This window comes from Pipra filicauda, unplaced genomic scaffold (assembly GCF_003945595.2).
Source record: "Pipra filicauda isolate LSUMZ 115617 unplaced genomic scaffold, ASM394559v2 scaffold251_size2273266_pilon, whole genome shotgun sequence".
NCBI classification, from domain to species: Eukaryota; Metazoa; Chordata; class Aves; order Passeriformes; family Pipridae; genus Pipra; species Pipra filicauda.
Window position 1 is genome coordinate 1,668,136 of NW_024104367.1, and position 26,273 is coordinate 1,694,408.

At 38.5% G+C, this 26,273-nt stretch overlaps 1 protein-coding gene across 4 annotated transcripts in view; it reads left to right on the forward strand.

Annotated features, from left to right (window-relative positions):
• TRAPPC9 (trafficking protein particle complex 9) overlaps positions 1-26,273 on the forward strand; it is a 459,395-nt gene that overhangs the window by 67,511 nt on the left and 365,611 nt on the right. For all 4 annotated transcript variants that reach the window (XM_039382029.1, XM_039382027.1, XM_039382031.1 and 1 more), the window contains exons 16-17: positions 5,321-5,473; positions 14,965-15,089. In XM_039382029.1, coding sequence (XP_039237963.1) covers positions 5,321-5,473; positions 14,965-15,089 — 278 coding nt within the window. The remainder of the gene's footprint in view (positions 1-5,320; positions 5,474-14,964; positions 15,090-26,273) is intronic.

Sequence of the window (26,273 nt, forward strand, 5' to 3'; positions counted from 1 at the left end):
AGACTCAGCTATGAGCTTAGTAAAACTTCTAATTGTACTGGATCCTGTATTGTTTTTCTCTATATGAAATGTTTCTTTATCGGAAAAAGGAAAATTTCTGATTTATAAGCTATAATCATGCATCCTCAAATACATAACACTTGAATCACTGTCTCAGAAAAAGAGAAATGAGAGTGAGTTTTGAGATGCACTGAGTGATACTTGTTCAGAGAGTGTGAGAACTCTGCCATCAGAATCACAGAATCATAAATGTCCATATGGGCAGGGACCGCTGGAAATCATCTTAACCTTCTTTTGAAAGCAGAACTTGGGATTAGCTGATCCAAGGTCCTGTCAGGCAGAATCTTCAGTTTTTTGCACTGTCTCACAGAAGTGAAATGCACCCCTGTATTTGGAACTGTCTGCTCGAGGTGAGCCATGTTAGTGGAGGAAAATACAGCCTGAAATAACTGTAACTTTTTACACGACTGTGTTGTGGGTACAGCATGAAGTGCTGGAAAAGGCTGTCCATGGCAAAGAACTGATGGTCCACATTAAGCATGTAATAATTATGTTATTTCAAATGTGATTGCATGTAGGTGTTGCAGAGGATCATAGAATCAATCATGGGTTTGGGTGGGAAGGGACCTTAAAGATCCAACTCCTCTGCCATGGGCGGGGACACCTTCCACTAGACCAGGTTACTCCAAGCCCCATCCAGCCTGACTTCAAACACTTCCAGGGATGGGGCAGCCACAGCTCCTCCAGGCAACCTATGCCAGGGCCTCACAACCCTCACCTGTAAAGAATTTCTTCCCAGTATCCAATCTAAACCTGCTCCCTGTCAGTTTGAAGCCTTTGTCCTGTCACTTCCCCTTAGTCCTGTCACTCCATGCCCTCAAAGTTCCTCTCCAGCTCTCTTGTATCCCCTTGGATACTGGAAGGGGCTCTAAGATCTACCCAGAGCCTTCTCTCCTCCAGGCTGAGCAGCTCCAGCTCTCCCAGCCTGTCTCCAGAGCAGAGGGGCTCCAGTGGCCTCCTCTGGACTCGTTCCAACAGGTCAGTGTCATTCATGTGTTGGGGATGGACCTTTGCCTTTTTTCATGGGCTCTGTTCCATTTTAGTTATGATCGTAAATTGGTACAAAACATTGTACAGTGACATGGGATTCTGGTGATGAACAGGGAACAAAAGATTTGTAGCATCAGCAGCTGCTTTTGGTCAGTGAATGCTACATGCATAGAACTAATGGGGGTACAACATTAAACCATCTCTGATAGCAACACAAACTCCTGATACCACACATGAAGTTGGGAGCATATGCAGACACTTACGGACTGTCCGTAGTACGTTAAGAAGTTTTCTCTTGGATATTCTTTACTAGTCCTCAGCTGAAATGTACCTGTGATTTAAGCTGCTCAAGATCTTGAGAGCTGTTAGACTCTTTCATCTGCCTGACCATGGCTTGCCTGCCACCTTGGGAGCCCATGAGAAATTGTCTGATTTCAACCAAATAAAAAGAGCTTTCAGTCATCCCTTGTTTCACCTGATTTGCTTTGGTTCTTTCAGTCTTGGCAGTTCCTCATAAATCTCTGGCAGCTGCTGCAGACCTGCCTGCCTGCCTTCCATTTCCCTACCTTCTTTCTGGGGCCACAACTTTTAGCACAAAGATGAATGCTGCAAAATAGCAAATATTCTGTTTTGTTGTTTTTGGAATTACTGGATGGGATTAGTGACCTGACCTCCCTCATTTGTTATGTTAGCTGTTACAGTCAGTCGCTTTTCTGGAGGAAGCCGACTTTTCTGGCATTGTTTTCAGTGGTGTTTTGCTAATGAGAACCTCTAGAGATCAGACTTTCACACTTGATTTTCCTTGCTTCCTCTCTTCTGTTACTTTCAGGTTCAGTTCTCTGGGTTTTCCACTCTATCCCTCAGATAAATGAGCAGAACTTGCAGCTCACCCTGTGCAGTTCAGAGAGGACATCACAGGGTTTTTGAGTCCTTTAGCAGCTGTGTGTTATTGGAGCAGGTCCTGAGGCACATCAGCAAAAGGGGCTTGTCATGCTGCCACAATGGACACGTCTGTCATGGCTCTTAGTGTCTCATTGCACCACTCAGTCTGCCAGGCTGTGGTGTCTGTGGGTTGGACATCACACATACACGCTGTCAAGGTGAACTCTGTGTTACCTCGTATTGTCCCTCAGCAGTTCAATCCTTTTTTTTTGTAAGATGACATGCAAAGCTGGATGCCTGTCTCACCCTTTGGCTCCAATCAACTCTTGTCAGAGGCTTGTTATGTCTCAATTAGGGAGTGCAGTTCAAAGGCTTTGAGAACCCAACTATTTGATTCATTCAGGGGCAAATGTAACACTGATGTTTTCATCTTGAGGCCCTGAGAAGAGCACACCAGGCATTCTTAGCTTTAGACCAGCTACACATGCTGAATGAGCCTGAATCGGGAAGGAAAACCTCACTGACCTTTCTTAGAAGTGACTGACCTCTGGAATTTAAATAGAGAAATAAGTTCACCTGTATTCTTCCTGTGGTCTTTGAACACATCTACCCACAGCCTCAGCTGTTCTGCTGTGCCAGACCATAAATGAAAAGTCTGCTCTGAGGTCCAGGCAACCCATTTGAAGAACTGTGGATATCCTGGAATTGATCTATTTACCTTTTTTTTTGCTAAAGAAAATAAACTCAAATTGGAGTGGGGTTGTGTTCCATGGAGAGTGGTGAATGCAGGCAAGGCTTTTGTCCAGTTAGTCCAAACATCCTTATGAAGGCAGGACAAGGAGTGTGGGTAATCCAGCCCCATCCAGCTGCCCTGCTTTCACTGTCTGGGTTTCCCAGCTCAAGTCTTTTCCTCTCTGCCCCCACCGACTGACTGAGATCAGGATCTTGCATGATTCTTACTAACTCTTTTTTCCACTCATTAGAGCAAATGGTTCATGAATGTAGAGCATTTTTTCCCTCCTGTTAGGGATAGTTGCTAATTTTCAAGAGGAAACTCTGCTGGATACATTTACATTGTGAAGAATGTAACAAGTCCTGCAAGTTCATTGCTGTCTACAAGGTCTTGGGGAAGTTAAGATCTATAAATGCCAATGCCTGTGCATTCAGAACTGATTGTTATTTTGGGGTGCAAAAAGCCAGATTTACCAGGGGACTTAAGATTGAAAAGAATTGAGGAATCGAGGTTCTTGGGATTTCAAAAGACCTTTCTATTGAGTTTCTCTATGCAAAATGTCAGCGTGGATTTTTTTTTTTTTTGGTAGACTTTAAAATCTATTAAGAGTTAGATTGGCTTAAAGTAGGCTAAAATTGGGTTGTGGGTAAGCTGTTATATGGTATTTGTTACAATTTTAGTGATTTAGTATCCAGTGAAATGATGAATTAAGCTCTTGACTAACAATTGCTTGTATCATCAGGTGTTTGCTAAACACAACTTTAAGACTCGAGAAAGAACTGAATGCAGGCTTGCCTCAAATTAGTCTCCCACTGAACTGAAAGACCTGAAGCCAAAGTATAATTTACCATAATAATGATTCCTGAACAAGGTGAACATTATTAAACTGTAAACTAGTGTCAGATAAACCTAAACAAGATCATTCTCTGCAGCTTAACTTTTGGCTCAGGCATTTAGATCTTCTTTTGTAATTACAGGTGTTAATTAGAGAGTATCTGCAAGGGCTATTTTCACTTCAAAAGTCTTTTTACTTGTAGTATCTTCAAATAAATCTAGTTAATGAAAACACATTTTGGAAACAGTTTGGTGCTCAAGTGCTTGGGATATGTCCTTCATTTTTCATGCTGAGGGAAAACATTCCTTCAGTATATTGGTTTTCTACTTGTCAGGAAAAGGGTGTAGAGATTGCTGTACTTACTAAGCCCCTTTTTTTTCTTGAAAATAGAAGAAAATCAGAACAGTGATATCGTTACAACTAAATCATTAGATGAGATGGAGGTGACTTTAGGGACACAATTATTAGGATTTTTTATTTTTACCTCATCTTTGTCCTTATAAAGAAGTCTGTACTATTGATTTGATGTGAAAAGGCACAAGACAACACTTGATGGTCTGTGAGAAAAATATATTTCAGGCAAGGCTGTTGTTGTTTAGATAGTTAATGAAAAAATATTCTCTTTTTTTTCCCCTCCTTCCCTAGAAGGGGGACAGTTGTTTCTGAGCAATTCAACATAATTTGGAATTCTAATTTCTTTTTTTCAGACATCCTTTGTTCTAGGTTGTAGTTGTTTGGGCAGTCTGCCCACCCTGTTTTCTCACACATGGATTTTAAGTGATGGTTTTGGAAAGGTTCTGAGATGCCTCAGATCAACGTGCCCTTAAATCCAGTAGCCTGGGATGAAGTAGAGATGAACTGTGTGACTTTCAGTGGTCCCTGTTTTGCAAAGCTGTGCTCAAATGGTGTTTGAACCTTTAGAAGAATTCTCCAGTGTACATTGCAGATAGTATGCTTTACTACAATAAATTAATAAATACAGTTTTAGGATTCTCCCAGTCAAACCATCATGCTTATTTTATGTTTTAATAAACTTCTTTTTGTAGTGTTTAGCGTTGCATGGTCTTGCAAATATTAATGAATTTATGGATGGAGTAGTTGACTCTGACCAGAACAGAAGCCCCCACCCAGTATTGATGAACAGTAAATATTGGGGTTTTTTTCCTCATATTATGTCGGACTTAGGAGAGAGGAGCTGATAATTACAGATGCCCCATCTGATATAGACCAGTTAAACAAATGTCTTTTAAAACAGATTAATCCTGTCTGGCAGCACCTTCATGTTTGGGTCTTGTGCACTTTATACTTCTCAGCTTTAAGAAAGGACTTTATAAAAAAAATTAAAACAAATAGGCTTTTTAAACCTCTCCATTGCTCAATAGGTAACTAAATAATGATATTACAGGTGCTTCAGAAATTTAACTGATTTAGTTTGGTGTAATATTTTGATGAAATGTTCTCTGCACTGATGTGACACTTCCTGGGTTCAAGTCTGTATGATTCAAAACTACATGAACTTTTAGCACCCCTTCAGGCTGCATTTGAAGTGTATATTTAATGGTGCCTATTGTGCAATGTTTTTTTTTCTGGTAGTGATCTTCACTCAAATTCATGTTTTGAGCTTTGTGATCTACGTGCTTCCACTTCAGTGTCAGTACCCAGTAACTTCTCTGTCTTTCTAGTGTTACATTAATTTTTAATACTTTCATTCTGAATATTTTAAGCAGAACGTGACATTAATACTCTTTACAACAGTTCTAAACTGAAACTTCCTTAATGGAGGGCTTATGTTCATGAAATATTTCCTTATTTTGATGTAGAGAAGCTGTATGGGGAGTTCCTGAGTTGGAATCTAGAAGATACCCTCTCCCAATTCCCTCTGAAACCTGGAAAGATTGCAACATTCACTGTAAACATTAAAGTGAAGCTGGACTTTTCATGCCAAGAAAACCTTCTGCAAGATCTCAGTGATGGTGAGTTTTTAATTTCTCCTTGTTTTGGATGGCGTTTTGTACTTCTGGGAAACACTTCTCTGATTGCTGTGCCTTCGGTGCTGCGTGTTTGTACATTTGTGTCTTGTAATGCAAAGACAACCCTTTGCTGAGCTGTAGGGATTGAAGAGGGAATTTTTGTGACAGCTCTGGGCATCACAGTCTGACCTGACTTTCCCACCACGAGGCCTTGCCCTGCTATCTTTTTAAATCTTTCTTGACAGAGTGTTTTTGATGTCTCTTTGTATCCTTACCTCGTGAAGACAAAGAAAAATAATTTACAAATATTAGTGGGCTTTAAAGAGAAATAACAGTGGGTTGATTATTTAGTTATCCAGAATTTGAAGAATTCTTGGTTGTTGCCGAATGTGGTTTTGTCAGAAGTGACATGCTGAAGTGTAGGGCATAATTCCTCTAATATTTGTACTGTAGAGAAAGTCTCATGTGCTTAAACTTATTTTGAATTAAAAAAAGCCTCAGTGTTTGCTTGTATTAGAGTTATTTGGAATTACAATTACCAGATACTTGTAGTAAGGATTTCCTTTTTATGATAAATGCACTGTCTCACTGAAGTAATTGTTCTACTCTGTATTTTTTCAATTGCCTGATATATTTGCACTGATTAAATTAACTTGACAAAACAAGATATTCCTATATTTAAAAAAAAAATTATCATTAGTATTTGGATTTTTTCCCAGGATCCAATTGCAGGTATGTATTACCATTATAAGTGATCTTAAAAAAATAAATTTTTTCAGTATAGGAAAAATCAACATAATTACATGCAGAGCTTATTCAGGTTGAATAGGACTGATTTCTGTGAGTTATCCTGCAAATACATTTAGACAGAAATTATATTAATTGCTAGTAATGATTAAAAGGCTTCTTTGTTTTTGAAACCTCCCTGCTGTAAAATAAAAAAAAAACCCTAAAAATATTTTAGGACTTAGCTGCACAAACCTCACAGTGTTGCTGCACTAAGGTTTACTTTAGAACCTTTTGAAAAAGCTGATAGTGGAGGAAGAGCACACCCTGATATTGTGAAAAGAGAGAGGCCAAGGAAACGAGGCTTTGAGAAGAACCCCTTGACAGGAAATGCCCTTCCATAAAAGCTTTATATATATATATATATATATATATGTATACACACACATATATATACATACATACATATATATATTTAATATGTCCTTCATTTGCCCAGTCTCTAAAAACCTCTGGAACTGCACTTGCCCAGCAGTTTTTCAGAAGAAATGGCATACAGACAAATACTGGAGGAAGAGGAGATAACACTTTTCTTGTATTTACACCGAGTGGTTGTGGGATTTGGGATTTGGGATATGCATTTGAGCCTCTGTTGTTTGCCTGTATCCAGCTCTTACGAGACCATATATGAACAAAATCTTTGAACATTTTTACCTTATTATTTCTGCTTCCTGCTTCTCTGAAAGGTTGTGTAACTGAAGCCTGGAAGCAATTCAGCCTTTCCTCGTTCAGTGATGATAAAGGAGTAGAATCTATGTCAGTGTTTTGTTAGAACTTTGGTGTCTGTGGGTGCTCTGTGCTCTGTGTGCTTTGGAAGTGTTATTACAGATGCTAAGTATATTGACAATTTAGCTGCTACTTTATTTTTTATGTATTGCTTTTAATGTCACAAATGCTATACTTTCTACAGAGGTGGGTAGGAGCCTGATGTGAAAAACAGTAAAGAGCCAGAAAAATCAATGGCAACTATGACATGACTTTTAATCATAAGGTAGCTGTGGTACCTTTTTCTTTTGAAGACCAACCACATTTACAATGATGATCAAAATACTTTTGTCTTTTAAAAGTAATGCCCTTAGCAGGGCATCTGTTACTTTCATCTCTTTTCATTTGCTGCTGAAATTGTTTCCTTTTACACTGTTTGTAATCAGGACATAGTACAGAAGGGATAGATTACTGATGCTTCTGATGATATACTTATCCAATTGGAAAGTAAACTAAGTTATCAATCAAAATTGCTGATCTAATTCGAGTGTGTTGATGCTATACTGTCTCATAAAGAAAAATGTTGGATGTTTTTCTAGATTAAAGGAAGCAAAACCACACGAGTGGCTGTGCAGGATCAGATCAATGGCCATCCAGTCCAATATCCTGGCTGTGATACTGGCTGACAGCAGATGCCTGTGGGAGAATACAGGGAAAGCTGTGCACGTACACACTGCTTTCCTTTAAATTGTGCACATGGACACTGCTTTCCTTTAAATTGTGCACATACACACTGCTTTCCTTTAAATTGTGCACATAGACTCTACTTTCCTTTAAATTGTGCACATAGACACTGCTTTTCTTGAAATTGTGCACATAGACACTGCTTTCCTTGAAATTGTGCACATACACACTGCTTTCCTTTAAATCATGCACATGGACACTGCTTTCCTTTAAATTGTGCACATAGACACTGCTTTCCTTTAAATTGTGCACATGGACACTGCTTTCCTTTAAATTGTGCACATGGACACTGCTTTCCTTTAGGCTTTTGGACTCCAACCGTTGATAGCTCTGGAGCTTCCAGAGCCGAATATGGTTTCTCTGGTTTTAGGCACTGTTAGTCATCCTTAGTGGGTTTCTCTTTCCTAAAATTCTTCATTCTTCCCATCAGCACTGTACAACGTGCCGTGGCAAGAGGAATCATAGCTAAATTAACTTTTTAGCAGCTTTGCACTCACTGGTGTCCTTGTATCCCCAGGTTTTTGTACTGCATGAAAGAGGTAACAGTGCATATTCTAAACATTGTACCTGCAGTCATGATTTTATAAATTTCCTGAGGTTATTGTCACAGCAGGCTGGAGATTCCTAATGGCTTAGTTGTCACTTTTATGGAAACTATTTCACACATCAGCCTTTTGAGCTCTCTCAGCTCTGTATGCTTGAGGAAGGCTGTACACACTGTTTGAAAGGTGATCTATGTATTTCTGTAGTGACCTAATGATGCTCTTTGTTTTGCTTTATATTACTTTCCTTATAATCACACAGCAATGCACAATTTGTCATTTACTTTTTTGACTGGTGCTGAACATGGAGTTGAGAGATTCATGAATCTGTGAATCATAGCTCCAAGATCTTGCTCCTGAGCAGTAATGATATGCTGAGAGCCTCTTATTGCACATATGAGTTCAGGATTGTTTTTCCCCGTTTATTTATGCTGAATTTCATTTGACATTTTATTACCCAGTCATTAAGTTTTGTAAGATGCTAGCAGTCATGTCTGGGTTGGATAGGTTTCCATGCTGGGAATTGGGTTTGTGCAAATACAACCCAATAACATGCCATATATACTGCAGAAGAATGTACTTCCCATTAAAGCCACAGCCTGAGTTACCTTGGCTTATTGTCTTTGGAATTAATGACTTTGCGAGCGCTTGGAAGAGATGGGCAGGTGTGCTAGAGACACTTCATTAATTAGGATTAAGAAGATCAGGTCCTTCACTACAAGAAAGACATTGAGGTGCTGGAGTGTGTCCAGAGAAAGGCAGTGGAGCTGGGGAAGGCTCTGGAGCACAAGTCTGATGAGGAGCTGCTGAGGGAGCTGGGCATGTTTAACCTGGAGAAGAGGAGGCTCAGGGGAGACCTTATGGCTCCCTACAACTACCTGAAAGGAGGTTGTAATGAGCCAGGGTCATTCTCTTCTCCCAGGTAACAAGAGATAGCATGAGAGGAAACGGGCTGAAGTTGTACCAGGGGAGGTTTAGATTGGATATTGGGAGACATTTCTTCACTGAAAGGGTTGGAAAGCATTGGAAGAGGCTGCCAAGGATGGTGGTGGAATCACCATCTCTGAAAGTGTTCAAAAAACCCATGTTAATACGGGGACATGGTTTAGTGGTGAACATGGTGGTGGTGCTGGGTTGATGGTTGGACTTGACAATCCTGGAGATCTTTTCTAACCTTAATGATTCTGTGACTCTGTCTTGAAGCCAGTTGACCAAGATTTAGCGGATCCATGCAGGAGAGCTGTTTGCTAAAAATGCTAATGAAGTTTTGGATCTCTTGTCCCTCAGCTGGGTGCTTCAGGGTTCCTTTTATGTATGTCCTTGGTCCTCTGGCCAGGAAGGTCAGTATGTGTATTTAATTTGATTCTGAGGTTGTTGCACTGCATAAGACAAGGAGGAAACACTTAGTCTGCTTGGTACAGCCAGGCCTGGGGAGCTGAAGCAGTAAGGTCTCTGTCACCTGCTAAGGTGTTCTGAAGAGGTCAACAGGATACTCATCTTATGAGCATGATGGATTCTCCTTCCCAGTTATTATACCTTAATTTCTGAAATCCAGCATTTCCCTGATGCTGAAAGGGATGAGAACAAAAGCTGCTCTTTCTGGATTGCTTTATCCACAGTAACTTGTTAGTAGGAAGCAGGCTTTTAAAAAAGCTCCTGCTACATGGGGATAATGTTTTCCAAAGTTAATGAATTAATCTACGAGTACTTCATTATGTAAAATGTTAAGGTTCATTTATTCTGTGTATAGGGAACCTAAAGACAGGTGTGAGGGTATTTAAATTCATAAACTCATCAAAGGAACTAATTAATTACATGTTGAGAGAGAAGTAAATCTATGCCTTAGGTCTCTCCTTCCTTTCTCTGGGGAAAAAAGGTTGCAGAGAAATAATAGCGTATTTCTAAAAACACCGATCTTGAATATTTTTTCATATTGTTATGCAAGACCACTGCATGTTTCATACTCACTTTGGTTCTTTTCTGCTTAAATGGCCAGATTTTATCCACTTCAGAGTGTTCCTGCACATATACAGCTTATAGACAATATATTTCCCTGTTTCAAAGGTACCTGCTTTGGAATTTAAATGACTCTTGATGGGTCTTCTGAGAAACTGAGTAGCCTGGAGGACTCCATTAGGATAATGGTATCGCTGATGATGGTGATGATGGAAGTCCTAGGAGATGTTTCAGTATTATCATTTCCACGTTACTATGCTTGGTTGCCTTTTAGCATTTAATAATTCAGAATAATCTTCTGAAGTGACTTCATTTCTAAGAAGTTTTTTTGGCTCTGCAGTTTGAAGATGTCAGTTTGGTTGTACTGTTCATTTGAGTAAATGAGGTTTTTTTTTCTTTTGTTTTGGTTTGTTAACTACAAACACTTTTGTGTCCTCCATAAATTCATCACTGTGTAACCTCAAAAATAATTCTTAATTTTTGAGAACTTTTCCTACAGAATTCTTCTTGAATTTCAGCTTTAGTACTTACAGAAGATTAAGGTACCTTCTTCTCTTCCAACTGCCTTTTAATCTAGATGAATAATCTTGTCTCATAATTTCAGTGATACAGGCTGGGTTTTTTTGACAATATATAAGTACCATAAGGCTTCAGCCTCTATCAGTTGTACGAACCACTCTACAGATATGTAGAGATGGTGTTTCAGTCCTCAAATCTTAACAACACGAGTCAGAGAGCAATAAATTGATTATTGGCACATACAGGCATAGACCTCCCAGCCTGTTATGCTGTTCCCTTGCTGAGGCACTTTTAGCATCTAATGAAGTCTGCATAAATAATCTCTAGGCTTTATTATGAATTTCTTTACACTTCGTTTTCATGCATTCACCCTTATTCTAAATTGAACTTCCAGTTTTAGTTCACTTACTTATCCTTACTGACAGTGCATTTGTTATTGTTAATTGTTGTCTTCAGAGGTAATGGACGTTTCGTCTGTGCCCTGCTCCTGGGACCAGGGAGCTGATGCATTCCCAGTAACTTTGCCTGGGTGCTGCTACCTGTGGACTCTCCTGTCATAGTCCTAAGGATGTTTCTGAGCGTGGGAAGAGCTGCATCTCAATGCCCACCCACAGCATAAAGGGTGAAATGGATTCCATTGCCTGAACTCTGTCTGCCCTTGTGCTACCCCCTTCTTTGTCGCTGCAGAAAGCAAGTTTCTAGAACTCTGCCTACTTTTAGCGGAATATAATTCTCTTTTTCTAAGAAAGGAAAAAAAGGCATATTCATGTTCAGCAAGCGGAGTCTGTCTCCTGTCTCGAGTTGTTTTTTTTTCTCTTGTTCCGCATGTTTAAAGCACTTCAAAGCTGTTACAGTGTTCTTATGAGATGTTGCCTACCAAGAGACTTCTTGTTTTGAAATTTCTATCAGGCAATGGATTGACAAAATAAACAAATGGGTTGAGGGGACATTTAGTTTTCATATGTTATGAAAGCTGTGTGTTTTCCAAAAGCTCTGACACAGAATCGTAGAATTGTTGGGTTGGAAGGGTCTTTAAGAAACCACAGCTCTCGCAGGGAATATCCCCTGGGCTGCTGGAGGATCCCTGCTCCAGCAGGGTCTCTCCAGGGCTACTGGACGGGATCCCTGCTCTAGACCTGCAGCCCCTCCTGCTCTCCTTGGAACGGGCTGCCCAGAGAGGTGGTGGACTCACTGTCCCTGGAGGTGTTTAGGGAAAGATGTGGCACTTGGTGTTCTGGTCTAGTTGACGTGATGGTGTTCAGTCATAGGTTGGACTCTATGAACTCAGAGGCCTTTTCCAATTTAATTTATTCTGTGATTCCTCCTTGTCCTGCACCCCTCGGGGTGCCTGTGCTGCTGTTGGATTGTATGAAGTTCTTCTGGAAAGAAGCAGCAGTTCAACCTAAAATCTGCTGTTTTCCATCTTGTGTGACATTGTATTGCCAGTTACCTGTAGACTGCCTCGGAATCCAAACTTCTCTGGTGTCCTGGCATCAGTGGAACACTTTTTAAATGTTTCCTTGCCACTGAGTTTGAGACCACTGTAGTTGTGATTTTGTCACCTGGATCAGGCCACTGGTTGTTGTACAGCACAGCATTCCATGGAACAGGAGCTGTCCCCTGCCACCTCTTCCATCAGTGCTTAGTCAATGGGTTGTAGATCTACATGTTTAACTCCCTGAATGCACTTTCCCTCATTCAAATATGAAGTTGTGTGGGATTCTTCTGTGCAGCGTGCTGGGAAAGTGGCTAATGAAGTTAAATTGACAATTTACTTAACATTTGAGAGGAGAGAGGAAATGCCAGTAAGAGATTTTGCTCTGTTGTGACAGCAGTGACTGGGATTTTGGAAAGGCAAGCTGTGTTTTTGCAGTTACCATGGAAAAAGTGTTGGTCATGTGCTGTTACCATGGAAATATTCAACGTGGATTCTAGAAATTAGGAAAATTTCTGGACAGAGTAGAAAGACAATTATTCTTTTTATAGTACAAGGCTGCTCAAGCTGTTTAGCAGTAGGGATGAACGAAGAAAACTGTGGGGGATTCAGCATCTTCATCTCTTTAAACTTCAGGAGAGAAAATAAAACTTATGAAGTCTCAAAAAATGCAAGTATCAATAATTTAAAACTTCTGGTGAACTGTTTCATTGATGCTCAGTGTTTTCTTCTGCTATCATTAAGTTCTGTGAGTGCCACAGAACTGAGACAAAGTTGATCACTACAGTGGTTACCTTAGACTTCCCTTTCATCCTGAAGCAGCATAAATGTCTCCTTTGCTATAAAATCTCCTTTTTCAGGTACAATTTAGAGATTCAAAATTTCTTCTTCCTAGAGAAAATGTTTAAACTATTGTCTTCTTTTTTCCACATAGAAAATGAAAATAAACTGGAGTTTTAAAAGATGAAGTAATTAAGGCATTAGTTGTATGACTGTGATGTTCTTTTAGGTACTATCTATTCCTTTCTCAAAGAAAAGAAAGCTTATGCCTTATAAAAATGGAAAATCTGGGTAATGCCATGCAGTTTTTCATGCTTCGTTCTTTTCGTGTTTTAATTTGCAATTTTATGCACCAATCAGTGTCAATTTTTCTTCTAAATATAGAACTAGTGAAAATCATTCATCAAGAAAAGAATATTTTTCCTCCATTAAAACTTTTAATTTTCATTAAAAAGAACTGGATTTCAAAGCCTGCAATCAAATGTGTTTATGATGAGTTTTGTTGGCAACCTGTGTTGAACTTTTCAATGTATTATTATTGCCTCGAATCTTAGGCTTTATTAATAAGTATGTTTGCTTTAATATCAATTAATATCAATTGGCTTTTAGACAATGCTGAGGAGGGGTTTGGTGCCTTAATTCTTGTGCAAGTTAGAAAAAACCTACTATTCCATGCAAAATTCACAGTAATGCTGCATAGCATGGGCACGGTGTTCTCACCTGCCTGTCCTGCTCTCCCCCAGGAAATGATACCACAGGATATTCAGTGCTAAGGTGCATTTTAAAACTAGTTGGTGAAGGAATCTGGAAGTAAAAGAACATGGGAGCACTGCCTTTGTTTTCTTATTTGGATACCTGTGAAATTGGATCTTAATGAAGCAAAACCATTTCATGCTCCATCTTGTTCTTTTGGTTTCTTCGTTTGAGGAATGTATCCTCAACATGCCCAGATCTGAGTTCAGCCATGGAATTGGAATGTGGCATTAGCAAATATAATTTGATAGGAGCGATTTAGGAAATATGTTTGGGTTTTGGGTAATAATTTGGTGTTTCCCATATGTTTAGCTATATGTGTCTGCTGCGATTTTTCTTGTATTTAATTGGTGGTTTTGATTGAAGTTGCTCTGCACAGCATAAACCAACAAAGTTCTGCTCCTTTCTGGACTTTGGAAGCAAATCTAAATAGTAAAAAACAGTGAATCTGGTTTTAATATATGTTAAGGCTTCCTTATTTTGATTTTCCTATTATTCTGATGCTTTTGATTCAGCAGTAATTTTCACACACTTTAATGGTTTGTGCTTAGAATGTTGCCTTGGTTGGATTGAGAAACCCAAATATGCTGCTGTGTCTTTATTTAGCTTCAGGTTACACAAGGTTGTTGGCAATAACAGGTCCTATTAAGTAGTTATGTTGTCTCTTATTACTTTACTATCTGCCAGTGCCCAGACTGATAGTAAATACCAAACTGAGGACATTCCTCTAAGGACACCCATTCCTGTTAAGCTTTTTGTTGACTTTTTCAGTGTAAACCTTAGTTCTGGCTTTATTATATATGAGGAATATTTCATTTATTTTTGCATCAGCAGGTGTACAGAAACATGACTTCTCTATTTTCTGTTATTTTCCACAATATATACTTGAAAAAGGAATCCTCATACCGGAAATGAGTTTAAAGATCCTAAGCAGCTGAGCGGGTACTGCCATGGAAAACCACAATGTCTTTCTTTTATTTTAATATTGTAAATGTTAAAACTAGTTTTATATTAGTAACTCCGACATCTCTGTTGTGATATTTCAAATGCTGTTGCCATCTTTTCCTGTGATCTTCCCTGAATTTTTGGTGTATTCTTGTTTGATTATTTTTGGCTTCTAGGGAAAAACCAACAAAATAATCTTTGGTTTGCCTGTTTTTTGTTTAAAATACTTTCTGTGTCTTTTCTCTCCCTTTGATAATACAAATGTAGATTCATTGGAACAAAACATGGCATTAGACAAGCCAAAGTAATTCCATTTATTCTGTTTCCAGATGGAATCAGTGTTACTGGACTTCCTCTCTCCAGCCCTTTCCGGCAGGTTGTCAAACCAAGAGTGGAGACTAAAACTCTGAATCCACAGGAAAGCAGCAAAGTTGGTGACTTCAGTCACGTGAAGGTAAGGGGATGACATCAAACTGAGGAAAGCTGTGGTTTCCATCGTACTGTGCTGTGGTGTGTTGTGTGATTAAAAAAGAAAGCTTTCCTTGTCTCATAAATATTTCCCTTTGAGTTTTTTTTGTGTGTGTGTGTTTTCTTTTTCAGCATAGCTTGGTGTTCTGTGTCTGGATTGTTTTATTGGAACAAACAAACAAAAGAGGTGAAGAAAGATGAGGCCAGCAGTGGAAATTGCAGAGCTGGTTATCAGTGTGGTGTACTCAGGGAACTTGTCAGTTCATCTCATGTGGCTTTCTCGTGCTATTTACTCTGGAGGAAGGTGCTTCTGTGTGAATCCTTGGGTTTCTTAGCATTTTCTTGGCCTTTTAGTGATGTTCGTGTAAGTAATAAAAGAGAATAGTTGAGACAGTCAAAGGAAAAGTAAATAAAAGTAGCAGGATGAAAGGACACTTGTGTGGGTGGAAGCTGCACTGTGCTTACAGAGAGGCTGCCCTGGACTAAAGCTCCTCTTTGCTTTTCTCTTGAAGATCTCACCTCTTCTTACCTCTCGATGGTGTAAACTTGTTGTTTTGAGCAATGAAATGTTTAGCTTCATACTTATTTACATTGATTATTTACAGTTCTATTGATCAATAAACAGGTAAAACTATTATTTTTAAACAACGTTGCTCTCGGACCATTAGCACTGCTAATCCATCATCATTTGATTCTGCAGCACATAAAGCAGGATTGCAGCACTGGAAAGATGTTCAAAAATTAATAAAGCCTTTCCTTGCGTTTTATGACATAGCAAGGTATTTCCTAATTGTTTATAAATGTAAATCAGCAGGACTGAGGAAACAGTCTGATATTTAAGTGGGTAAAATGCCCAGCATTGATGTTTAAGTTTAGAACTTTGTGCAGAATGTCTGACCTATAGACACTTCTGAGAGATGGCAGCAGGGGGAATATTATTCCAAAAGAGGACTAAAAATATAGAAATGCAGAACTTTGCAGCAAATACATGAAAAAAAAGCACCTTTTGGTTCACTTTTTGCTTGTCAGCCAGTTGTCCTGGCAACCAAAAAATTGCAGGTTCTCAGTGATCCATGTGATGGTACTACAAGGATGTTGGGGGGCTGTAAAGCAAAAACTTGGGTTTTAACAGTGTGTAGTAAAACACTGTGGTGGGAATGCAAATGCTGGACCCTGTTGGTATGAATGAATTTTGGTTTAATCAATTGGTATTTTGTGATGGAAGGACCGTGCAGGTGACCAGAATTATGTCAGTAGACAATACACTCTCCAGTATCATCCAAGGGTTCTTCGGTGAGTGAATGATCTGAGTGCTGAGCCCAGTGTGTGTGACTGATGTACAGCACCCAGAGGAGACGGTTTATAGAAGGGGAAAAATAAAAATCTGGGTATTTAAACAGCCAACAGGATAAAGTTCTGGAGGAAGTCTACAAAATTAAATTTTTAATTACTTAAATTATTATCATTGCGATGATTTATTTGAGGACAACAGCCATGATAGGAAAAACATGATTTATATTTTTCCAATATTTAGAAGATTGATATATTGTAGATGGGAGAGAGAAAACCACAGTGAGTTATCACTATCTGTAATTTACTATTGTGGATCATTCCATTTTAACAAATGTCCATTTCTGTAGCTTCCCTTTCTGTTTAGCACATTAATACTTTCATAAATAATAACTTTGTCCCAGTTAAACTACTGTAAACCAGTGATTTGATCTACTTGGATAAAAAATACCTCTGGAGTTCAAAACTATTTAGTTTTGATCTTAGAAGTGTTTTTTGATTCACTGGACTATCCACATATTTAAGGCTCTGTGTACATGGCCATAGTGAGTAGTGGGCAAATGACCAGAAAAAAATACCTGTCCTAACTGAAGAGATACATTTGTCTCTTTTGGTGACTGCATTACACCTGACCCACTAATTCTGTGATACTGTGGTTTATCCAGCTTTTCCCCTGCTGTTTACTCCTTCTCTGTAATACCGTTTGTTTCTACTTGTGACTTCTCTCTGTTCTGACAGGGCTCTTTAGTAGGAAGCAATGTAAGAACCACCACTAGTATAAAATAAAAGCTAGATAAATTCCAAATCTTAGAATCAGACAGTTATTGTAAACAATCCAGTCAATTAAGCATTTAAAGATACAATTGGAATGTGTTGTGGTCCAGTTTTCTTGGCTGTGTTCTGAGGAATTTATGAACGTGTGTTCATTGTCAAGTGCTTTTGCTCAGTTAGAACATTGTTGTCTGAAATGAAGCGAGCTGGGACAGGTCCATGAGAGATCATCCAAGGTTCCCTTTGACCCTGAGTCTCAAAATATTTGATATTTATGAATCTTTCTGAGTTCCCTACAACCTCTTTAAAAGATCCTTCAGCTCCTCGCTCTTGCCGCAGAACAATTCAGCACTTTTGGGCTGTTGCCTGTGTCCCTCACGGTGCCTTTTGGGATGATTGCTGGGCTGTGTTTGAAGGTTTATCTTGTGATACTGATGCCAATTAGGGTGGTTTGACAAGAACTAATGTAAGAAGCAAGTGGGAGTTCTTCAGTTAAGAAACAAGATTGGTCTTAAACAATTTGTATATGTGGTGAAAATGCTCTCTGTCATTTATTCATGATTTAGCAATAGGTGTCTGGTGTGAATATTCAGGAGTAGCAGTTATTTTTCAATCCTCCTTGGTGTGCATAAGCTTGTCTTCAAATAAAAGTGAAATTCTGCAAATGAAAATGAATGTAAATCAATGCTTCTCATGTTGCTGATTCTGAAATGTCCTTGTTCAGATATTTATAAGTCTCGTACTTAAATGTTCCCTCCCTACTTGTTTGCCTTACAGTTTTCGTGCCTCAGCCTCGGATATTGCCAGGATTGCAGTCGAACTTCTCTGCAATCTCTCTTTTCAATTTTGCCGCAGGCTGTCTTCTAATAAACCGGCCCCTGGCTTCTGGAAATGACTGTACAATGAGCTCATAAATTCAGTGTAAAAATTGCTTTATGACCTCATCATAAAGCTTGCTTATACCCTCAAGCTGAATGGAATATCACAGCGTAATGTTGTGTTCAGATCCCCTTTTCTGCTTTTCACTGCTGGGCAGTTGTGCTAAGCCTTGTCTAAATCCCTTGTAGGTGCATCTGTATGAAATGCTCTGCATTGCTGTGGTTATACTGGTGTGTGAAAGAGTCTGTTTTGAGGCTGAATCTGTTACTTTTTGAGTAACACTGCAGTGCGTTTAAATATTCAACCATTCTATGTCGTAATGCAAAAGCTGCAGTGAGAAATTTAAACAGATGTCATCATCTCTCAGCAAACACTGTGTCATTTTTAACCCGGGGAATTCTGTACTGGTTTTCATGCCTGGAAACTGAGATGATGTGGTGTACTCTGGTTTTCTCAGTGATGGAAGAAACACACTTGTACTCCATTCCACATATTATGGACTTGAGGCTCAGAGGTCAGTCTGATCCATGGAAATTTGGTCCTTACAGTCACAGTGATGGTAATTCATTGGTAGTCTCTTTTTGCCACAAAGTGAAAAGCAGAATTGCTCATCAAGGTATCTCAGTTCAATGTAATATCCCTGGTTTCTTTGGAACAAATCTGGGATTAAGAAATGCTGCTTAACGCCAGCTGGACAAATGACCAGATCAAGAGCTGAAATGAACAAGTCTTTTATCTGGATGAAGAAAACTTGGAAAGCATGTTGTGGGTTTTTTAAAATCTTGGTCTAAGCTGTTAAACACAGGCAGCGATTACTGGCCAGTTGTGTGGCAGACAGGGCTAGTTTATAATTTATAATGGATTTGGCTGGCTTATTTATTTGCTTTGAAACTTCTGTGCACAGGAGCACTTTCCTCTGCACACTGAATGTGAGCTGTAATTCTGGAGATTCAGCTGCAGAAACTGGGGAGGTTTAAGTACTCTCATAAAAGTGCTCTGTTCCTGCACTATCAGTAAATGATAGGAAGTGTTAAAGTACAGTATATAGAGCTAATTTAATTTAATACACTGTCTTTAATGTATCTTTTCTGATGTAGTCAGCAGTGTATTAAGATGAGATACAGGCCTTAAATGGATTTTTTTTCTGTTCAGTTCTCAGGCTCTGGTCTTCTATATGAAAATATGCTGTTAATGGGGATAAATTTTATACTGTTGATACTTTAAGCTCAAACTCCTTTTACTCATAAACCTGATGTCTATTCTATGTTTAATCCCTTAAACGGAAGAAGCTGGATTTTTTTTTATTTTTTTATTTTTTTTTTTTTTAAATAATTCTGGATGCTGCTGAAGTTAGTGTGGACATTCAGTCTATGGAGCACAATTGAAATTTAGATTCCTTCTTTTTGGTTGGCTAAATGTGAATCCAGGAATGAGATCTTAAGCACAAGCATATAACCCAGGTGAGATGTTCTACTTCCACACTGTCCTATTTTGGAATTCAGTACTATGCTTGTGAATTTTGTGGCCCTGAGTTCTCCTTCAGTATTAAACACGTCAGGTCTTATATCTCTGTCTCTGTTTCCCTAATAACTTGCAAGATGGTAAAAGAGAAGATGAAAAATCCCAAGCAAAGCTCTTTGACTTCCAAAGCTGATTTTTATCAAAATAATATATATATTAATTTTTATAATTGGTGTTTGTGATAAGAGTACCAGAAAACCATTCACATTTCCTGAAGCGTGCTCAAATTGAACCATGAGCCACATCAACCTTTGTCAGGTCAGCAAGGTATTTTTTTCTTGCCTTTCTGGCCAAAAATTGCAGTTTCCTTTGAGATAAAGTGGATTATAAAAATAGAGTGGCTCTGCAAAAACGAAAGAAAGATGGATTTTTGGCAGTGGGTATCTGTCTGGCAAAATTTGATTATGATCTGGATTTGGATGAAAGCCAGCAATTTTTGAGTAGTCTGGGTCTAAATGCTTTTAACTTTCCTTCCTGCCTGGTTCAGCATTGCTTACCGTCCTTTAAGTGTTTGAGTTCTAGAAATAATTGAGTATTCCACAGAATTTCTCACCAAGCCTCTTCCTCTCCTCTTCTATGAATTGTTCCATCAAGAAATGAACACTCTGTTGTGCTCTAGAGAGGACTGTAATTTAGAACACAAAGAAAATATTTTACTAAAACTATTCTATAGAGCTGGGGGAAAAAAATACCACTACCCCTTGGATTTGAATAAATTCAATTAATTCATCTTGTCTGATATTTTACATTCAGTATTATCACTGTAGTATCTGAATTTCAATTCAACGCATTTTATAACTTGAAGTACTTCCTATTTTTCCCATTTTCCCATTTTATGTGACATTAAAATTTTGTCAAGTATTGATAGAAAAGGTTTTGATAGATTCACTATCTGTCTGTCAGAAACAATTTTTTCTCTGGAGTTTTTTTCATTGTCACTCAGAAAACCAGTGATGATACCCTGCTTATAACCAAAGAAATGGCTCATCAAGGGTAGTTGCAGCAGGTACAATCTCCTATACAAGCCACAGCTCATCTCTCTTGTCTAAAGATGAACCAAGAAAAATGAAAGTTGACATCAACACAATAAACAGAACTTGTGTGATCAGCAGTAGGTGGTTATGCCCATAATGACATTAAGATAAGAAAGCAAAAAAATCTTAATACTGATGTAGGAGGGAGTTGGATATATAGAAAGTGAGGAGAAAAAAGGAGGGGAAGGCTAAACTGTGGAGAAATAGTAAAGATGGGCTTGTGTGAAGACTTGCTGAGGGGGAACTTGAAGAGGAGGGAGGGTTGGAGCAAACATTTAGAACAGGGTGGTGAAAGTCCAGTCAGCTCTGTAAGAAATTTTAAGAACAGTTAGAAACTGAGATATTTGTCTCAATGGGATTGTATGGGATGATCCATTTCCTCCCAGTGCTCTTCCAGAGGACAGAGATCCCCTGCAGCCTGGAGCTCTCAGGATGTAACATGCTGTGTGTCACAAATTCAGAATACCTCTGTATATAATATATGTGTATATATATATAGATATATATTATACTTCAACATTGTTCTTACAAGTTCTTGCATGTTCAGTTCCCTCTGTTGCTGAGGACAGAGGGGTGGGTCACACACTGGCTGTGGATCAAAGACCACTCTTTATTTCAGGTGCCGTAGTTCCTTCTTTCTCCTCTGTGTACATTTACTCTGCTCATGTTGTGGATCCTCTGACAGCTGAGATGCTGCAGGAATCCTCAGGATTGCTTCTGCCAGATGGAGAATGTTTCAGCACCCAGAGTTAGGTGTGTGGTTGATCAAGCCTCTGAAGACCTGCTCTACTCATTAGACTTAGTCCACAATGATGAACTGCCTTTTGTTGGTACTCAGCCTCCCTGCTCACACTTTGGATTTGGTGTGAATGTCCAATTTAAAGTGGTTTTTCATCTCTGCAGGTGGACTCTGGTTCATTGTACATGTTCCTAAAATGACAGTGTGTTGTCCAGGTCTGAATCAGAAGCCCTGTAGCACACTGATTATTGTGCTAAGCTACAGCTAATAAACCTCTTCTTTCAGCACTGCCTGTTTTATTCATAGTGCAGCACTTGGTCTGCATCTCTTCCAGTTCTTGACTCACTCATGTTCAGTCATATCAGGGTCTGGATGCGCTGAGCTCAACTATGTTTCTGAAAAAAACTCTAGGCAAGATTTAAAACATCTGATTTACTCTTAAGCACAGAAAATCTTACTCTGCAACACAAGAATTCTTCCAGAGTGATTTACCTGAAAATGTGGATGAGACTTGCTTTCTAGTTGTAACTAGAGATTCTTTCAAGCATTTGATATCTAGATTTCCATTATAGTAGAAATTCTGGATATAGAACTTTAGGGCCAAATGTACTTCCAGAATTCATCCTTACAAAGATCTGTGCAGTATTTTCATCCATTTCACTTGAGTATTGATAAACATAGAATTTTACCATGCTCATTTTTATCAGACTCATGATGATAATTTCTTGTGTTTTAGCTTAAGCAGAAGTGTGGAATTGGCTGGGAGGAAGGCAGCTGCTCTTCCAGTACCAGAGAGAATTCTATTCAAATCTTAAGATCTATGCAGAGAAGAAAATACTACACAGTCTAAGATTAGAGTTCCCATGCAATGTATATCTTGCTCCAAACAGTTGGAGAAAAGCTGCAAGTGTATTAAGAATGATTTTATGGATTTGGGTTATTCTTTTCTGTAAAGTAAAATTGTGAATACAAGGGATAGATGGAATCATGCTTTTTGTTTCATTATGAAACTATTGTTCTTTCATATTTTCCAAATTCTGTTGCTACTCAGTGTGCCCCAAAATGGCCCTCAAATTGAGTATCTGTACATTCTGTGCAGTGGCTTTGCATTTGTCAGTTGTTCCACATCAATTTGGTAAAATCTGTGGCTGCATTTTCACTTTTAGCAGATATTCAAATCTTAATCCTTTTAAATGTGCTGTAATACAATCAATATTCTAAGAATTTGCTTGAACAAACTTTGCTCTCGCATGATTGAACTTGTGCAGTTCCACAGGTGCCTTAGCAATGCTAAGGGCCTTCCACCTGCAGTTCTCCAGCTTACCTTTCCTTCATTGCTGAATTCACCCTTTTCTTCCTCCATTTCCTCTCTTTTCACCTTGTAGGTTTTATTTTATAACTCTGTACTAAGATCTCTTCACCCTTTTCCTCATAACTTAGTTCATAACTTCAGAGCCCAGTAGATAACACAGTAGGTAAATCACATAAATAAATACTGCTCATTGTATCTCTTTCCTTACTGTTTTGCCCCTGAGAACAAGGGAGACTACTTTGTTCTAGCTCTGGAAAGCTGCTACCTGGAGGAAATAATTCTTCTGAGTGATTCGGTCGGAAATGTAAGTTTACATGTGAACATACATTGCATTTCCTTGGACTTACATCCTAATATTGATGTTGTATCACTGTTATAAATCTTCCCCTGAAACAATGACAAATGGCCTCCCTCAAAAAGTCATCCTGGTGTGATTGGCTTTAACCATATCAGCTCGTGAACAGGCATTTAGGATCAAATTGATTGTTCCTCGGAAGAGTAGTTTGTGAGGGAGGAGCTGTGCTCTCCAAGTCACGGGAAATGGACCGTTACTCCCTAAATGTAATAACAGGAATTGCATCCTTACCACCTTCCCTCACATCCAAACCCAGCTGGTTAGGCTTTAATTTCATTACCACTGTTTGCCACCAGTAGCTCCATCCTAGTTGTGTTCATTTATTATGAGTGATAATTAATAGCTGTTGCTATCAGCACATTTACACTTCTGCTCGCCTTGAATAAATGGAAGATGTGAATAAGAAAGGGTGATTTAGGTTCTTTTTCCTCTCTTTGAAGCAATTGTTCTGCTCACTAAAATTTAGTTGTTACGTTATGAAACAGTCAAGTTCAAAATGGAAAGATCTAGAAATTTACTGCTGAAGTTGGCTTCAATCTTGTGTTCCATTTTTGCTTAGATATTGCACATGCTGCATATGATAATATTTTCATGCCAAATGTTTGATGGAACTTTTTTGAAATCTGTAAATGTTATCAATTTAATAATTTTCTGTGGTCTTTTAACTGCAGAGACTCAGTACATTGATAAATAATGAAGAACAGATTTACAGAAGGCTGAGAGAAACACGATGTACCATAATTTTTTCCTCTCAACTTGAGAATAAATAAATCTTCAAACAAGTCCAGTTTCTTAATTTCTCAAATAACATTTTTCTTGAAATGTTTTCTACATCTTAGAGACAGATCATAGTTATGCTTGGAGGTTTGCTCTGTTTTTTGGGCAACTGGCCAAAGGAGATAAAGACCATCTTGATTAAAAAAAAAAATATAATTTTAAGGCTGTGAATCTTCTGTTTAGGTAAAGTGGCATTTTTAGTAGCTGCCTTACCCAGGAGTGTGAGAAAGAGAATGAAGTTTAGTAATTTATTACTGTGAGGACTTCAAAAGAGTAGGTCAAGTGTGCTGGTTTTGCTCAGAAGGAATTGGAAGTGCAGAATGTGATGGCTGTAATTGATGCCAAGGCATTTTTGAAAGGGCACATCAGAATCTGCTTTACCAACTTGTTTCACCAAGGGAAACGACTGGATAATCATCCCAGCAAGCTCCACATTTGCTATTTATGGATAAACCAGGTTTTAAATGTCATAGTTGGCAATTTTTTAGTAAGATTGTTTGTCAGAGGGATTGCTTAAGAGAATTCCAGTTTATTTATGGACGCGTTTAAGGCTTTCTACTGCTATCAGTGAAAACAGGCATAAAATCCCAAGCTGCAATGGAGGCTTTATTCTTGGTTTAGTACTGAGAATGATATGCTAAATTCATCTTTGATCAGTGTTAGAGGTTGACTCTTTATTAGGCTGAGTAGGACAAAATTGAGTTTAAAATACTTAAATTTTCAAGAAATGAAAATTATCTAAAATTGTCAAAAGTAGCAAAGAAGAAGATCCTTGTATGACAAAGAGGAAAAAACCCCGAGACTTACATAAATGAAGGTTTTAATATTGTGTTACATGAAATCTACTCATATTTTTGGGCCATTTTATGCAATTGATTTCTAGGGAATGTCATTAAACTGCTGATCTTGCTGTATATTGCAGTGACTGATGATGTGGGAGAGGAATTCATGAAAAAAATTCTTATATGAAGACAGGAAAATGCAAGAATTTGGGGCTGTTGATCAAATGGAGTGTAATTTCCCAGATTTTTCTTTATGATTCATTTAGACCTGATTTTCCGTAGGTGTAATCTTATAGTAAATTAAATCCCTAATGTTACTGTGTTTAAATGGAATAAAAATCATGTTCTCTGGTAGTAGAAGATAAAAAGTGCTATGAATATTACATGGGGGAAATTGATCCTTTGCACTGGTAAATGTTGTTTGTGCCTGGAATATTTTCTGTGCCACTTGACTTGGAGATCTGGAGTTTGATGATGTATTTGTATAAATATTGCTGTTAAGTGACTTGGATGTGCTTCAACTGTCTGTAGCCATTAAGCACAGTGATGATAATACATCATACTCTGCAATTAGATGGGTAAGAGTGGAGAACTCAGAATGACTTGCTAATTTTAGACCCGGGACTCTTAAAACATATTATTGGTTTAGCTGAAATGGGTGTGCGAAGAGAAAAAGACAAATGACAGGAAGCAATTAAATTTTTTTTTTAATAAAGTGATTCTTGGGAGCAAAGGAAGCTTCTAGATTGCTTCATGGCAGTAGCTAAGCTACTGTGTCTAAATTTTATTAAGTTTACTTTTTACTGTTAGATCTTTGTATCAAATGACCAGCAAAGTGAGCAATACATTTCAAGTACTGTACAAGTGACTTTATTAGGATTCAGTAATTCCATAAAACTCCACTCATTTTTGGCTGGACACGACGCAGATGCAAGTAATAGACAGTTTTATTACTATTGCTGCCATTTGATACAGCAGCTGACAGTCCAGAACAAAGAGTCAATGACTTGCCCAAGATCACACAAGATGGGCAGTCAGGAATGTTCTCACTTTAACCACCAAGTGCTCTGTACTGTGATGAGGGGGAGGAACAGGTGATGCAATCCTGTTTTTAGGAACATGAAAAAATAGTCTAAAATCCCACATTTTTCGCTGCTGGGGAAACTCAATGTGAGTTTTTTCTCTGCCCAGCACCTCGAGCCTTTTACCAAAAGGCATTTCTGGGTTTTGTCCTTTGCCCAATGGTTGTTGCCTGTGGGCAGTTGTCTGTTTGCTTTAATTCTTCCATGTTTTCTTCACATGTTTTTCTACCTCTTACTTGGTCAGTGCAGTGCTGTGGTCAGTCTAAACCCTCTTCCTGAGTTTATCTGATTGCTTGGTAGCTACTTATAGACTTATATAGACTTACAGACACTTATATAGACTTATAGACACTTATATAGACTTATAGACACTTATATAGACTAAAGGTGCTCCATAGGCTGGAATGGTGGTGTGGGGGGAAGATAGCTACAAATGGAAACCAAATGAGTTGAAATACAAAAAGACAGAATGTTATCCAGATGCTCCCGGTCTATTCTCATAGAATAGATCAGAGAAACTCATAGGATTCTCATTCTTCACTCGACTTGGTGGAAAACTTCCTACTGATGATCCATCTAATCTGATCCCAGTAAGTTTACCCCTGAGGTTCCAGCAGCAAGCCAAGAA